The following is a 16,015-nucleotide window of genomic DNA, read 5'->3' as shown; positions in this document are numbered from 1 at the left end:
CAAATTGTATTTGTGGCGACTGTTCTGAAGCCTAAGCCTACCTTAAGTGCTCGTAGACCAGTAACCCGGTTATCGTAACGTAATTATCGCTACTGTGAATGCCGCTCTCTGCACTCGATAATGCTGACTACACAACTACCCCTCCTCACTCTTTCGGGGGATAATATTTGGACCATATATATGTAACCTCTTTCCTTGTATAGCATGCCGCAAACTAAGAGAATATCTTACCTGTATCATAATATTTAATTGCTGAAAAATTCGTAATTACTGGTCTGTGTTACTCATTTTAATACATATTGAACGAATCGTGCACAAATAAAACGAAATCGTAAATCGCAGGCCCATGGTTCATACCGTTATCACTGAGACTGCACGTCAGCGAGCGTCATAAAGATAGCATAGCAGTAGACAAAGCAAAGTTTTAAACCAATAATAAATGAAATAATTATGCTACAAGGAACATATAAAAGTTTTACACTAGCTGACATTTTGTGCGATTTTTTCATCTGCAGAAAAGTGGAATATATTTTAAACAATTGAGTGTGACGAAAAGGCAAAGCAGCACAGCCGTGGATGGGAAGTTGTAAATAAGAGAGTCCAAAATATTTTTAGTTTGTTCTCTGTCATACGCTTCTTATTTAAACACCTCACTGTAGAACTAGATCAACCATAAAAATTATTTTTCTTCTCGTGTTAGGAAATTTGTGCAGCTTGAAGAAAAACTACAATGCCCTCAAATCGATTTTCACTTCCATGGCGTGTTGAACAGGTGTCCAGCATATAATTTTACAACAGCAACTTGCGACTCTGGCCCCTCACTATACTGTACGTATTCATACCTTGATGTACTTTGGATTGAAGTGTCCACTTACGACCCAAACATAGTTGTCTGTGAGCATAAAGAACCGCGTCTGTAGCATGCCGTGTACGTCGCATCTTCGCAGAAGCTTGATGGTGGGCTCAAGGTAATAAAACAACAGGAGTGGAATCTCATGCATAATTATTTCGGGAGTAAAGCGCTGCCACAATAGAGGTTCTTACTGCTGACAACCACGCTAAGCATAAACTCTATGTTTCTTGCATAACCTGGGATTATAGGAGGTATTGGAAAGACCACGAGAGGGCATCTAACAATGCTTGATAGCTTTACATGTCAATGGAGCTGCACATAATACAGAAGGAAACGACAAGGGCAAACAAAGCACAGTATATAGGCAGGCGTAAGCAAGCTGTAATGACACTTTGACTTAAAGAACCTGTTAACAACTCGCGAGCTTTCAAAGCTAGACTTCCGCTGGAAACGCCTCCTGTCCAGTGATGCATATCATCTTCTGCTGATGTAATAATTTGGGGTGCTTAGGTACGTTGTAAAGCCTTTTCAGTTAGTATGACTGGCAATCAAGAATAGGTTACTGTTTTCTGAACCTATGAAACCCGTCCTTTTTGCGGTAAGCTCTGTTGCAACTCCAGATCAATTTCTTTCATCTCCTGCACAGGCCTTGGGCTGGCTCGGAATGCTCAGTTGTATGAGCTCATGGCCTCTTCCAAGGGAACGAAAATTCCGTGCAGCGGCGCAAAATTTCCAGCTTTATTTTTCTTCCCGTGAATAATAATTGCAAGTACTGGTGAAATACTGCAGGATCTCAAGGCCGCAGTGTGCAGTCCCTCCTACTACCTACTTCCAGTGGATTTAATGTAGCCATTTATAATGCACTGTAATTCTTCTTTAGGACGGTAAATATCCAGTACTGGCACACAGCACAATACACTCAGACCTAATTTTTCAATCCTACTCTTCCACACTGAATATACGTTTGCGAACTAAAAAATGCAATCTCGGTTCCATCCGACACAAGCCTGTAAAAGAACCTCGTGTTTTAGGCATTTATATTCACCTGGTCATAGCTCCTGATATCTCTTCTTAGGACAGGATCGCAGTCTCGGAACCAGTATATAATCGCTGCACCGGTGCAGTCCCCAAGAAAGAAAAACAACAGCACGAACAGGGGACCAGCAATGGCAATTCTGAAAAAAAAAAAACAGATCAAAAATTGCTTGCATATATTTTGAAATCAGTATGTAGAAAATATATGCAGACAAATAAAAGAAACTTACCCTTTTGCTTCCTGTAAGGATCTCGCGGCCATGAACCTCTGTACGGCCATCTGATCGAAACCCGTACGGACCAAACTGTAAGGCAGCGCACCAGCCAAACCACTCCACAGGCTCTCGTCGTTTGTCATATCGAAAGTTGGCCTGCATGGTGTTCAGAAATATCTCATTCTAAGGTACCATGAACAGAAACACTGCTTATAGTGCGCACAGTTCTAAAATTCGTCTGACATCGATGCTTGATTGCACCCATAACGATACCTGTATAATTTATATGATCATAGTCGAGAGTTAGGTGTAGTTTGTTTACTTATAATTGAACTACGTTTGTAATGAGTACAGCCGCATTCACTTCTAGCTCTAACGCTCTCAGCGCCTTCAAAGTGCTATTCGGTTCGCCCGGCCACACAATAGAGCTAAGTAGCAGGCCATGTGAAGCAGCACGTCATGGTCCCAGTGTGCTTGTACCGATTTGCATCGATATGTGGCTGTGTCGTACGCAATGTTGCTTTTAAAGCAGTGTCTGTGTTATAGCTAGAAGTGGATGACCCTGCAGAGTTCTCTTGCATTTGTAATTATTACTCTGGCGTTGTAAAACGTGAAACAAATTATAATCGCTGGTGATCAAGATCACATGGCGTGCGGGAGTGCCATGCACGACCGGGTGATACACGCTAAAGAGCGCTACGGTTGGAATAAATCTGTGCGAGCAGCTCCTTGGGGATAAACGCCGTCTTGGACAAAGTGTTCCACTAAAGCTTTGCTACAAGTTTTACTTTTGACATAAAAGGCAAAACTTTTCCATCGCTGCATTGAGGACGCATGCTATTTGTATTGGTCGGCGTCGAACAACTTTCACAATAAGAAGCAATACACTCTTATTCTCAGCCTTTATATTTGTTTATAATTGGACGCCAAGCTTCACCACTTTAGGCAGTGATGATTTATTTACCTAGCGTAGTGAAGGTGTCTGATGATTTGACCATCAGTCGACCTTTAAAGAGCATGACAAACTTGTGGTTCAGGTATCGGCAGAGAAATGTGACAGGTAGTGTGCCTTTTCTTTCCTATAAACCAACGCATAATACATATTGATGCGTAGCAATAGGATTAGCTCAAGAACACAATGGCTGATTGGGGCACTGCATTGGGACACGTAGGGCAGGATGGCAGGATGGCACCACAGGTTTTGTGTTCCGCGTCGACATACGTAGCCATAGCGTCTGCAGTAAGCTTGTTGAGAAGCTCCGTTAGTCCATTGGTCTGGAGATGGTAAGCTCTTGTATATCAATGGCTTGTATCACCGTTGGTCAAGACGGGTGAGCACCGTCGTCGGTGCTGCTCCCCAGTACCTGAGATGAACTTCGCGGGCGCCGTGTCGCAAGATAATTGGTTTAACAAAGAACTTGGCTACTTCGACCACGGTGCCATTAGGCACGGCTTTGGCTTCGGAACAGTGATTTATGAAATCTGCGGCTCCGTTGATATAATTGTTGCCCCTTAATGAAGTCATGAAAAGGGCGTGAAGATCGGTCACAATTTGTTGAAAGCGCGGGATCGGGGTGATATAAGTTTCAGTCGACCAGCTGGTCTAATAGAAGGTGTCTTGCGTCGCTGACATCCACGGCATGTTTTCACGTTACGTGTAACCTTGGTGGTTAACCAAAGTCAATAATAGTTCTCTGAAATGTGGTAAAATGTGTGTGAAAAACTGAGATGCCCTCGTTTAGTCCATCATGGGGCGGCAGCAGAATTTCTTCCTTGAAGATTTTAGGAACACCATGAGCGGTCCTGTTGGATGCTAAGGTGTTTGCGAGGATGCCATGTATAATGAGAAGGACAACTGATGCCTGAAGACAGCTTGACAAGAAGTGGCCTTGCCTGCTAGCTTCTCCACTAGATTTTGCAGCTCAGGATTCGAGCACATCTGTTGTGCAAAACTGCTGGTGGATACCGTTAACAAGAAGGCGCCACTGTTGTCTTCTTTCGTGAGAGCGCTGATGGGGGCTCGGGATAAACAGCCTGGACCGTATCTCTTGCGGTCTGACTTCTAGACAACAGATATGTCAAATGTTTGAAGACGTAGCAACCTGAAGTCACTTTTTCGTATACTCGCATTGCATGTTGGCTTTGGTGTTCTCCCTTTGATTCGTCGTGCGCTGAGGTCACGGCTCGGGTGCACCGTGGTCACTTCGCTGGCCGGTGCGGTCAACTTGGAGTCTGGTCGCGCTGTCGTCGATGCTGTTGTCGTGTTTAGCGGTGGTGTTAATGTTGCTGAGTGATCAGTCGTTGTCGACGGCGGAGGATCTTCGTTATGTCAACACGTAGCAAACTCACCTCTAGAACTCCAGCCTTTAGTTACTCCTACGGTTGCTAACATACCTTACTCGCACACTGCCATCATAGCTCTACTCCGGCAAAGCAAAGCGGACTCTCTATGGCTATGGAGATCTGAACCGACGGTTTTATGGCACAAACCTTCTTCTGCGTGAATGTCCATTTCTTGCGGTTCTTCAGCTGAGCAGGGCCATGAGGTATCAATTGCAAAGCTGCGCAGGCCGATTCGTAGGTACGGTAGGCGCCCAAAGGATGTGTCCAACCTCACCACAGTGCAATATTGTTCGATGTCCTCCAGGCGTTACCCTCCCTGGTGCTGAGGTGCCATTCTTTTCCTGGGCAGGCGGTGGCCAAGATGCGGCGTTCAGGAGCTCTCCGTTGGCATCGGCAGTGCATTGGAGGCTATCATACGAGAGCAGCACGGCGTACTGAAGCAGCATAGTTGATCGCTGTTGCTTCTTGTCTCGGAGCTGTCGAGAAATGCCCAATGGTCGCTGGACTTCTTCATGAATGACGCCCGTAAATGACGTTTGCGTGGCAGAATCCGCCGTAGCGTTTTTTGAACGGCTTCCCAGATAATCTCACGGAGGTTATCCTGGCCTGTAGCTGTGGCTTTGCAGTTGCTTACAGAGAACCAATGAAGAGAGGAACGGTTGCATTGTTGAGTTCGGGTGCCTACAGTTTGTTCTATTTAGGACACGTTTCACTCGAATTCGGCAATGCCTTGGGGTTAGCTTCTTATGAGGACAGCAAAACGAGAACCTTTGACGCCTCGCATAGAAAATTTCACTTTCTTTTGTCAGTTATTTTAGCATCTGCACTACAAAACAGGCTTTTAATTTCTCTAGTGTAATTTACGACTGAAAAATTCGAGAGCTGAATGTTGGTTTGGAGAAACACTTCCACTTTTTCTATCCGGACGGCACTTGTGAAGGGCTCCAGAATCTCTGCCCTGATTGCGCTCAATTATTCCTAAAATTTGTATTATTTCCAAATCGCACTCAAACGATCCTTAAAGTTCAAAGTAGACCTGCCTTAACTTTGTAGCGTCGTTCCACGAGGTGAATCTTGCGAAGCGGACGAATAAGTCAAACCATTCTTAGTCATTTTCATCTGGCCGGCCGTCGGAGGTAGCGTACTCACGAGGTAGCGCACACATTAGGGGCTCTGTCTCTTCGACAGGCTGCGCCTTCAAGGGCATGGTCCTCTTCATTGCATTCAGAACCTCCACCAAGTGGCACTTGGTAGTAACGAGGCCCTAGGCCCAATCAAGGCGATTGAATTTCACTGGAATAAATGTTGTATTGGGCTGACTCCTTTCTCATATCTACGCGGAAAAACAGCCATGCTTGATACAAAATTTCGGGTATAACGTTCATCGCCTTGCTTTAGAAGCATTTAACTTTAGCTTGTCCAAAAAACTCATGTTATTCCCATGCTGTCCCTTCTTTCTGAATATTGTAGAATTGAATTTCGACCATTCATAGTTCGATTAAGGGCTGTATAGAACGCTGAAGCTGCAAAGGGGAGTATGAGGAATGAGAGGAGACTTTCCTACAAACTTCCAAAAACCTCGTAAGAGACACTTTTATTTGGCGTGTTGTCCTTTTCTAAGAAACTGCATGATGAGACAGTAGTTAAGGTAGGACAAAATAGCGCTCCAAATTACTTATGCTATTGTACTCACCGAAAAGCGAGGTCAGTAATGCTGATCTCATTAATGGGTCGTAGCGGCGGGCTCACGAGACTGGAGTCATAGATAACTTTTGCGATGATGACGATGGGTGACAGGAACATGACGAATGCTTGAGCACAGTCCGCCCAAACAACTCCTCTAAGTCCTCCCTTTGTGAAAAAGAAATCGTGTGTTAAAATGATGCTGCGCTCAAAGAACCTTTCGCAGGACGTACAGTTGAATAACGATCCGAATGAATTATTTAAAATATAAATGTATGTCTTTCTTCTCAGTGTGAAAGACACACCTAGGCGTAGGAATAGACATGAAAGCTATCTTTTTAATTTGGTGATCAAAAAGCCATGTAAATTCCTGTTGTACGTTCCCACTCTGAATTATCTGGCTATGCATATCGAGCATGCACAGCTTGAAGAAGCTAGTGATGGGAAACGTGCATATTTTGTGACAATTCGGCTTTAAGTTATCCAACAGGTTGAAGGATTAAGGAAATATTTTCTGTCCTGCAGGAAACAAATAACTTCATATTCCGCTCAGCTACTGCAAATATATGGAATCTATACAACTAATTCCCCTTTGGCGTAGCACAAATCTGTGTCATTTTTTGGCAGTTATGAGAGCTTGGCTTTTGTTGTAATGAAACAATTTTCCTACAGTCTCGCTTTTCTTCGCTGGTGGTTATGTGTGTGTGCGGTTTGTGGCTCCTTTAAATTTAAAACAATAAGCTACCAACTAGCCCAGAAAGACGTTCTACGTTATGAAACCTTGAAACTTTATCAGTGCTCCCAGAAATCATTGTTCTTGCGTTTCAATATTATCTGACATTTCTGAAGACATTGTTTTTGTGTCAGTCATGCTCTATGTTACCCACAGGAGTAAAAGTACATTCGGTCTCAAAAGAAGGTTTTCTAAATTATTATGTTGTGAAGAATACAGCAGAAATACACAAAAAACAATGCACACTCGCATTCTACCTTTACTTTTAAGCGCCTAATATGCAACTCTTACACTGTTGTAAGTTAGACACAAAAAATAATATATTTAAAACCAGACTCGTGCTCAGTGTGGTTTCTTAACTCTGAGATAAGATATTTTAACTGTACGCACGCTACGATGGCCAAATGCTCTTTATTGTCTTTGCTAAGAATATGGCACGTGGCTCCATTGCAAACTTATAGGCTCACATTAAAAAAATGCAGAACAAGATAATTCATTTCCTATATTTGAAATCACCCCTTAAGATAGTTAAACTGCATTACGGCTTTCAGTTGGTGGCCGTCCTGAGCGCGACGTATTATTATTTGAGGAGTTTTCTTACCAGAGCGGTATATATTGTTCCTGCGAGACCGATTCCCATGTTTGAGTAGACAAGAGGCACTGGAAACACTATAAATGAAACAAAAATAATGTAATCAGAGCAGCAGAATTGCATATCATGTCGTTATATTATTTTTAAACTGCTCAGCTGGGACAGGCATGAAAGACCTAGCCCTATGTGAGCTGCGACTCCGAATGCCTATTAGCAGCTGAATACTTGTAGATTAGCAGCTGAATACTTGTTGCTCTGAGAGCGCATTGCTGCTTGACGAGGAAGAATTTCCTTCATTTTCATAAATGACAAATTGACCGCGACTGCTACTTGAATTTTTGGTGCCCTTATTTGTTGTCGTGAGAAACAAATGGTACTAATTCGTCTGCAATTTTTGCCCTTAGTTAAGCTTCATTGATCTGCGTTGCGTCATACGTATTTCAAATCCTGGTCATACAGGTGCACTTGCTAACCTACAATGAAGGCGGAAAAAACATGCATAGCCTTTGGTTGATTCCTAAAATGCATAAATAAAAAATGCAGCTGACAAATATTCTGCTGGTAAATTGGTAAGGCAACTGAGCCCAGCTGTAAAAATTTATATCACCTGCCTTTCATGATGTCTTTATTTGCAGATTTCATTTCAGACGCCGCGCCATCTGTACGATATATTGAAAATTTCTTTGCATCTTTTTATTTATATAAGAAACACAAACCATCCAATATGGCCAGAATACGCACTTGTTGATATTGCGATCGCAGAACTGTAGATCCCCACGGCACCAACCGTTTGCTGCAAACAAACAAAAGGTTACGGATTTTTCCTGCGGATGTTTCCTGCGGATAGTGTCTAACGGTAACAAGCACTGAAATGGCAATCCTGACAGGCCATGATCGAGAGCTCTATGAATAAACTATCAAATAAAATGATTCCATGAACTCGGGCATTACCTGCCGCAATAAATCAGCAAAGCGAACATTTCAGTGGTAACGCCAGGGAAATGCTGGTTGCATTTACCCCGCACTGATTGATTCCGCTGCGCTTCAGCAGAAGTTGAATGCACTTCCATTTATTTTCCTCCTCTGTTGCAAATCTAAATAAATACATTTATCTAGATGGCGAAGAAATAAATGGTTACTGAGAGTTTCAGAGTTGACCGATTAATTTAACAGAGCTGAATGCCACTAGAAGGGGCGGTGCTGAAATTGGAGCCTATCCCTTGCCATCTTAGGCAAACAGTGTACATTCATTTTTAAGTTATTTTCTGCGTTCAATAGAAAAGTGGGTTCTTGTTTTACGCAGCGAAGCATCGAAGTGTGTTATCAAATAGACAGTTGAGTTATTATGAAGAAGAAAGAAGTTGACACCTGATTCACCTTCCGATTGTAAAGTTTTATGAGCCTTTAACTACCCAATGAAAAATTATAGCCTCACCATGCTAAGCGCGGTTCATCGTATGAATTACAATCTGCAAAATGCATTGAAAAATAACAAGTAAGAAGACGATTGTTTGTTGGTCAACCTAACAATAGTTCTAATCGGGAAGCCTTGTGTTACAGGTAATAAGAGTGTTGGGGCAAAATGGGAGCTAGGGCAACAGACGACGTTCCACGTCCGCTGGGAGGGGGGAGGGGAGTGGGCGAGAGTGGCACTGTCGATAACTCTCAAGATGAAATGGTTCGTTCTTTTTTAGTCGCCCGTTCAGGCGGTTCAGCTGCATCGCCGTCGCTGCTCTATGGTGTAACCGAGCGAAAGAGAGTCCCGAGCCGCGGCTTACGATCGAAAGGAAATTGATCAGAAGAAATTAGGGAAGGTTAAACATCGATAAACCTAAGTAAGCCAAGTGAAGCCTGAAAGTCTGGCGAGACGGGCCTCATGTTCTTCTGAGGAATCTGCGTCACTTCGCTCGACCCGCCTGTCTTCGTTCTATGCGGCTGCATCTCGGTGAGCTACGTCCAGGAGGAGGAGGAAAAAACTTTATTAAACGAGCGAGTTTGGACCCTTCAAGGGCCCAGGGCCACCGCACGGCCCTCACATTACGCGCATGTGTCCAGGTCACGTAGGGCCATGGCACTGGCACCCCGGTCCACACAGCGAAGTTGTATGTCCAGGTCCTGCGACGTAAGGAGGGCCTCCCATTCCTCCCATGATCCGATGGCGGGCTGTCCCTGCGGGGGAGGATCGGCAGGGCAGCCGAAAAGAATGTGGTCCAAGGTGGCGTGCAACTCTCCACAGAGAGTGCACTCAGGGGAAACGGGTCGGTAGTAGGATAGGCGTTGAGGGGTGAGAAGCGTTCGGGTTTGAAGACGCCTCCAGAGGATTTGTTGGGAGTGTGACAGCTGGGGGTGGGGAGGGGGGTAGAGTCGACGGGCAAGGCGTGCTTGCTGTGTGAGCTCAGAAAATGTATGTGCCCGCTCCCTCGAGAAATCCCGGCATGGGTCGCCATTTGCCCGGCTAATAAGTCCTCGGGCTATGTTATTGGCGGCCTCATTTCCGGGATTGCCAGAGTGAGCCGGCACCCATATAAGCTCAATACGCCTGTCAGAATTCAGGGTGCACATTCTCAATATTTGTGCGGGGTCTATCATGTGTCGAAGAAGATGCCAGGCCCTGGAGGAGGAGAGATTACCTCGCAACCCATCGCATATTTGGTGCCAGTTATGTTTACTGAGGGCGGCGCTGTGCTCCTCTACTTGCTTTTGAATTTGCGCCAGTTTAAGTTTAAGCTTTCGATTATCCTTATGTTTAGTGGATAATCGGATTCGGACTGTCGTTTTTGCCACATCCAAGTTGCCGACCGTTCACGGGGCGCCTTGCATGAATCAACCATGACGAGTGCTGCGGTTAAATTGTCGGGAGCTGTTGCGATCCGTTGGCACAGGCTAAGAGGAAGCGGAGGCTATCAGACAGAGTGAGCCACAGCTGCGGCCTAGCAGCGGTTATCGTGACGTCATGATTGCCAAATGAGTCGGCAGAGACGAGCACGCGGTCACATCGGTTTCCTCGGCGGCTGAGTGACCTCATAACTGTCATGTGGTTTCTCCTTGGTTCAAGGTCAAACACGCGCACGCGGCAAAGAGCTACGTAGGGATTAGTAAAAGCTCTCGCTTTTAAAAAAGAAGAGCCACGAGGTATGGGACGATCACTCATGGGACAGCTGACAGGGCCGCCGGTTCAGCGTGTTCTTTGATAGGGCTGCCTTCCATGAAGAAGTAAAAGCGACCGACAGATATGGGAAAACACAGACAAACTTATGTAACTAATGCCGGGAAGTTGCCACTACAGAATGTTTTATCCTCTCCTTCCGGAAGTTCACACTTCAAAGAAACACTAGCCTGGAAGTCCCTCTGTCCATCTTAGGCTTCCCCTTGTCCGTACCAGTGTTACTATTGCTCGGCGCGAGCGCCAAAGAGTTCATTATGGTTGAATATATGGGATGTTTCATAATTATATAATTGAAACTGGTAGCCTGATTTGCTAACTTTTTAAACGTTTCTCCGAATTCTTCTTTTTCGATCAAATATTGTTGCGAAAGCAAAACTACCACAGTCAAAGCGAGACCTGCGAGACCTCGTGTGGACGCAGCTACACTGTGAAGAGGCGCATCTACGAAAAGAAGAAGACGAAGAGAATGCTCGGTCACCCGCAGCTAATGCATTCGCTCCACATTCGGTTCAGCAACGTCGAACAATATTCATATTTTTGTATATCTTATGTTACTTTAAACGCTCTTTTGTCACCGTGCATCAATTTGTTATTTCATAGTTCTCGCTTGGCGTTATTTCTTTTCTCGTAACCGCCTGTGGAAATTTCGATATTAATGAGTTCAAACCTTCGCCAATCTCCCTATGTCTGTATGTGCCATGTTTCAAAGGCCAAGAGGAAGATAAAGTAGAAATGCTCCTCCTGTCGCTGCATGAGCATGAGGCTCAACACCGTAGATGAGATGCCAGAATTGAGATGTGTGAGGAGATTGCCATTCGCGCCGCCGAAACACGAGCTAGGAACCACCCCCTAGAGGACCCTTAAGTTCACACTGCTGAAGGAGATCATTGCCACAGCAGCCAGGAGCCTGCCGTTCGCGCAGCCGAATGACTAGCAGAGCTCCAATTTTGGACTGGGGAGTATCGTGAGTAATATGCAATTTTTTTTTTCAGACGCGCACAGCAACGCCGTTGCAGACAAAAGGAAAGGAAAAGCTAACCGGATACTAGACAGCACCGTATTTCCTTTTTATCTGCACTTTTCCTCCACGGTGTGACAAATATGCGCCACTCATAGGTTCGCACTCACAGGCTCGTAAGAATAAATGTACTCAGTTGAGATGCGCGTGATCGCTGCGTTCTAATGTAAAATGTTGCCTATGTAAACCATTTCTTCATCATTGTCATTACACTGATGAACAAACACAGAAATTCTTTATCTAGCTTTAGCAAAAAGGAATGTGGGCGGGCTCAATATCATCGCGAAATACGAATATGCTGACTAATCGCATGTCCCTAAGAGCATCCACATCTATTCCTTACTCACTGATAGCCCTTGAAAATTCCGGTTTCTGCAGGCGCGGTTTCCCTTCCTATTTTAGCGAAAGTGAGGAAAAAGTTGTACTTACGCTGAGGACAAAGTAGACTATGCATGCAGTGATGCCCACTTTGTTGTCGAAGCGCAAGCGAAGGTACTGCAGGTAAAGACACAAAGCAAAAAATAAAACAACGAAGGCTACGTATAGTCTAAAGTTATTCTTGTCGTTTTTTTTTTAAATGTTTCAGTGTTTAATCGCGCTAGATAACATAACGCTTTATTCGAAATAACAAACAGCAGAGTTTGGGATTTATTTCCGAATATTCAAATAATTGTACACATGAATGCGGTTAGTCTCCTACTCAGCAAAATGCATCAGAGGGGTTCGAAACTGCTGAATGCCAACCTATGGTTTTGAAGCGGTAGCTTCACTGCCCTGGGTAAAGCCAATGTCACCGTGTGCTTCCGATAACCTTCAAACAACTTCAAGGTCAAGTGAAAATAATTGGTTCCCAGCAAGTGAAAGGCGCAGTGTCTGCCACAATTGTTTTCGGTGCACGCCTTGCCGCGCAGTAGCGGATAGGAAAACGTTGAGAGGGAAATTTGGAGTGTTTCAATGCTGCTGAACCGAATGCCAAGCTATAGTTCTGAAGAAGTTGCTTCACTATGCGAACAAAAGCCAATTTCACCATGTGCTTCGAATGGCCTTAAGGTCAACGTTACTTCAAACAGCTTTAAGGTCAAGTTCGAAATAAAAAAAAAATGGGTTCATAGGAAGACAAAGAAGCAGTATATCTCTCCCGTCTTCTTTTCTATGGACACCGAAAATACGCTGTGAGGGAGGCGATGGCGGTGAAAGTGGAAAGAGAGGAAGAGTAGCCGTAGTGAAGGGCTCAAGAGTAATTTAAACCAGAATCTTTAACGTGCACTGGCACCGCACAACAGCATAATTCTATTTTCTCAAGGGTAGGGTTCTGAAACTCTTATCTCCTCACTAGTTATCTCTCAGCAATTTAAACTGCGATTGTTGCTGACAAGTGTCTCTGAACGCAACCTGAAGGTAATATACACTCACATAAGACAGAGAATGATTACGGTGAAGGTATTTGCAGAGTGTAACCGTTGCAATACCATCACCCACTGGCTCTGTTCAAAACTGGTTTTGCGGTTAATAACAATCAAAAACATCCCATAATGCAACCTAAACGGGGAAACACCTCAGGAAGGATGTTATTAATTTATTTCAATGTTGTGGGTTGTAAAAAAGACAGAAATAAGCACGCTGAGGGGATTTTTAGCTGACAATTTACTGCTGAGATGAGTAGTGCTGAGATGAGTTTTTCTTTATTGTCGGCTGCAAATACAGTTCATAAAATGTGCTGGCAGCCCTTTGTCTATCGTGACATTAAAATCTTTTCAGTGATGCCAAAGCATCAAATACAGCCGCACATTGAGGCGGATCTGGCAACGCTCGATACACCTCTCAAAGACAGAACTTTTCTTTTTTTTTAATTTCATGGAAATACTTGAAGACTGATTTAACCAGGTCGCATCCCATAACCTGTCATACACAGTGACACCAGCATCAAGCTCTGAATTGGTCCGCACATCGAAAATACAGGAGACATATACATGCATTGAGTAAATGTAACCAGGCAGGAGGTCCCTCCTGTGCAGCATATACCCCGCACCATAGCACACTGTTCTCTGAACAGACACTTCCAGAACTTAGTAGCTCTTCGTGGGGATCTTTCATGCGGATTTTCAACAGGCTAAACAGTACCATGAGCACAAGAAGGTGACATGAAACCTCAGAAGTTTCCATTGTAGGCATAAAATCTTAGAGTATAGGGCGCAATATTAAGGTCCTTCTTGACAGCCCGCTGAAGAATCCCCCTCCCCCCCCCCCCCCCCCCCCGAAAAAAAAAACTGCATCACAGCAATGCACAAAGCAATGGCCTGAAGTGTCTGACTGCTGACAAAGGCGACTATCCACTGACCATGGCGCAAAAGTCCTTGTTGGACAAAGCCACGTTTTGACAGGTATGGTTGACATGTGAATTTTAAAACAGAAATACTTTGCTCCTGATTTTATATACATGATTTTCACCCACTTTAATACACTATTGTCTACAAAGGGGAGGTAAGGCTGCCAATACATCGGTACAGGAAATATCATGACAATCAGAACTTTTTGTCATCTGTCTTCTGGATAGACTGTATAGGTGTTCTAAGGAACACCTTATGGTGAGGAAATGGAATGTGTCAGAAAATTCCTTAAGAAAACACCACAAAGAACCCTTACTTCTATTTTGAGTGGGCGCAAAAAAATTAGGCAAGTGGGTACCAAATCATCTAATAGGATGAAGGGATTGGTTGTTGTGTTAAAAAAGAAAAATCTTGAAACAAGCTATTGAGCAATCAACTGCTGAAGACCAACTCCACCAGCCTCCGGAGGGAGAAACAAATTGTCTCGACGCATAGGCTCCGATTGGCAGCCCCACACAAAAGTAGCAAAATTCTATGTATAGACTCTTTTTTATATCTTGCACAATTTAGCACCTAGATGACACAGATAATTTTCGAAATCAATGAGATTGCAAACTTGTGCTTGTGTAAATAGAGACAGCTCCCTACTTATCCAAGCCAGAGTTGGCATCCTAACTGATGAGCTCTCAGAATTCCAGTGAGGCCCACTATTGCGATACTGATGCGAGAGAACCCCCTAATGATCTAAGTGTTCGGAGTCCCACCTGATGCTGGCAAACAAATTTGTTCTTCTACACAAGCGACCTAACCAGAGCCCACTTTATTTATAAAGCTTAATAGACGCCCCCGAAATGTAATAAAAACGCTCCGTTACAGGAAAAACATCATTCAAGCTCTTTTTATCAGGGCAGAAACTGGTAATGTTATCAGTACAAGCCCAAATGAGCCTCACATTGCGATAGTGAGAAGCCACGAACTGATTGGGTCTTGAAGATACTAAGACGCAGTGGCACAAGATATAACTAGAATAACCAGGGCGATAGCGGACAACCCTGTCGAACAGATGATTTAAGCCGAATAGGTTTGGTGAACATTTGATTAACTTCAATCTTGTAACCGCTTTATAACATAGTTCAATGCCTTTAAGCAAGAAATCTCCAATGTTTGCGCTCTCCCATACAGCAAATAAAACATTATGGCGAACCCTATCAAACGCTTTTGCCACATCAATTTGAATTAGGTCCACTTGATTGACCTCAGCTGACACTGTCTCTACCACGGAACGTCCGATATGGATATGGCTTTGGATACTACGGTCTTGGAGCCTACACACTTGGTGTGGTCCTAATAAACCTAATGCCACAAGCTGCACACGACAACAAAGACCCTTCGCAAATATCTTATAATCTACATTGCATAAGGATATCGGTCAATACCCCTCAACAGTTTTCAACCGAAATGTGTTCGCGGTTTTAGGGAGAACGCTTTCAATGAAGTGTTCGCGCACGGGATGAAAAACGGCTCGGCATGTCCAAATTGCATTTTCGTTTTGACAAAGCATGGTGACCAGGACCATAATTAAATAGTATGGCATTTCATTCGATGAATCTATGGTCAGGAAACGTATGCCATATGAGTCAAGCGGGAGCTGTTTCATTGTTTTGCGGTAGAAAAAATATTCCCCTCCCTCAAAAAAAAAACTTAAAATGTCCCAGAAAAATATTGGGTCACGGCAGTCCAGGCATATATGTTCTAAGATTTCAGGTGTTTGGCAAATAAAACAGTTTATAATCCATCTTATGAAAATAGACTTGTCATAAAGTAATGTCTTAAAGGGGAGTCTGTATACAGCTTAAAAAATGTTTTAACAGATCGTAATACTGGCATTTGTTTATATTCTTAAGCGCATCCTGTACTGGGCCAGCGCGATGGGGTAAGCGGTACTTTGGTAGAAGAAGCATTGTGTCAATGAGGTCATTGCAAATTTTCTTAGAAATATTGCTTAGATACTACGCAAAAACGTCACCTTCAGCCTCCTGTAAGAAAGTAC

At 43.9% G+C, this 16,015-nt stretch overlaps 1 protein-coding gene across 1 annotated transcript in view; it reads right to left on the bottom strand.

Moving 5' to 3' along the window:
- The window catches only part of LOC146174235 (putative sodium-dependent multivitamin transporter), a 64,514-nt gene that overhangs the window by 31,914 nt on the left and 16,585 nt on the right, over positions 1-16,015 (bottom strand). Inside the window, exons 3-8 of the mRNA XM_084583871.1 lie at positions 12,068-12,133; positions 8,196-8,247; positions 7,464-7,531; positions 6,140-6,297; positions 2,119-2,259; positions 1,899-2,028 (exon numbers count right to left, since the gene is read on the bottom strand). Of these exons, the coding sequence (XP_084439997.1) occupies positions 1,899-2,028; positions 2,119-2,259; positions 6,140-6,297; positions 7,464-7,531; positions 8,196-8,247; positions 12,068-12,133 (615 nt within the window). The remainder of the gene's footprint in view (positions 1-1,898; positions 2,029-2,118; positions 2,260-6,139; positions 6,298-7,463; positions 7,532-8,195; positions 8,248-12,067; positions 12,134-16,015) is intronic.

The sequence above is a fragment of the Amblyomma maculatum genome, chromosome 11 (genome assembly GCF_055883805.1).
Source record: "Amblyomma maculatum isolate TAMU_Amacu chromosome 11, ASM5588380v1, whole genome shotgun sequence".
Lineage (NCBI taxonomy): Eukaryota > Metazoa > Arthropoda > Arachnida > Ixodida > Ixodidae > Amblyomma > Amblyomma maculatum.
This window is presented reverse-complemented; position numbering and strand designations above follow the sequence as displayed.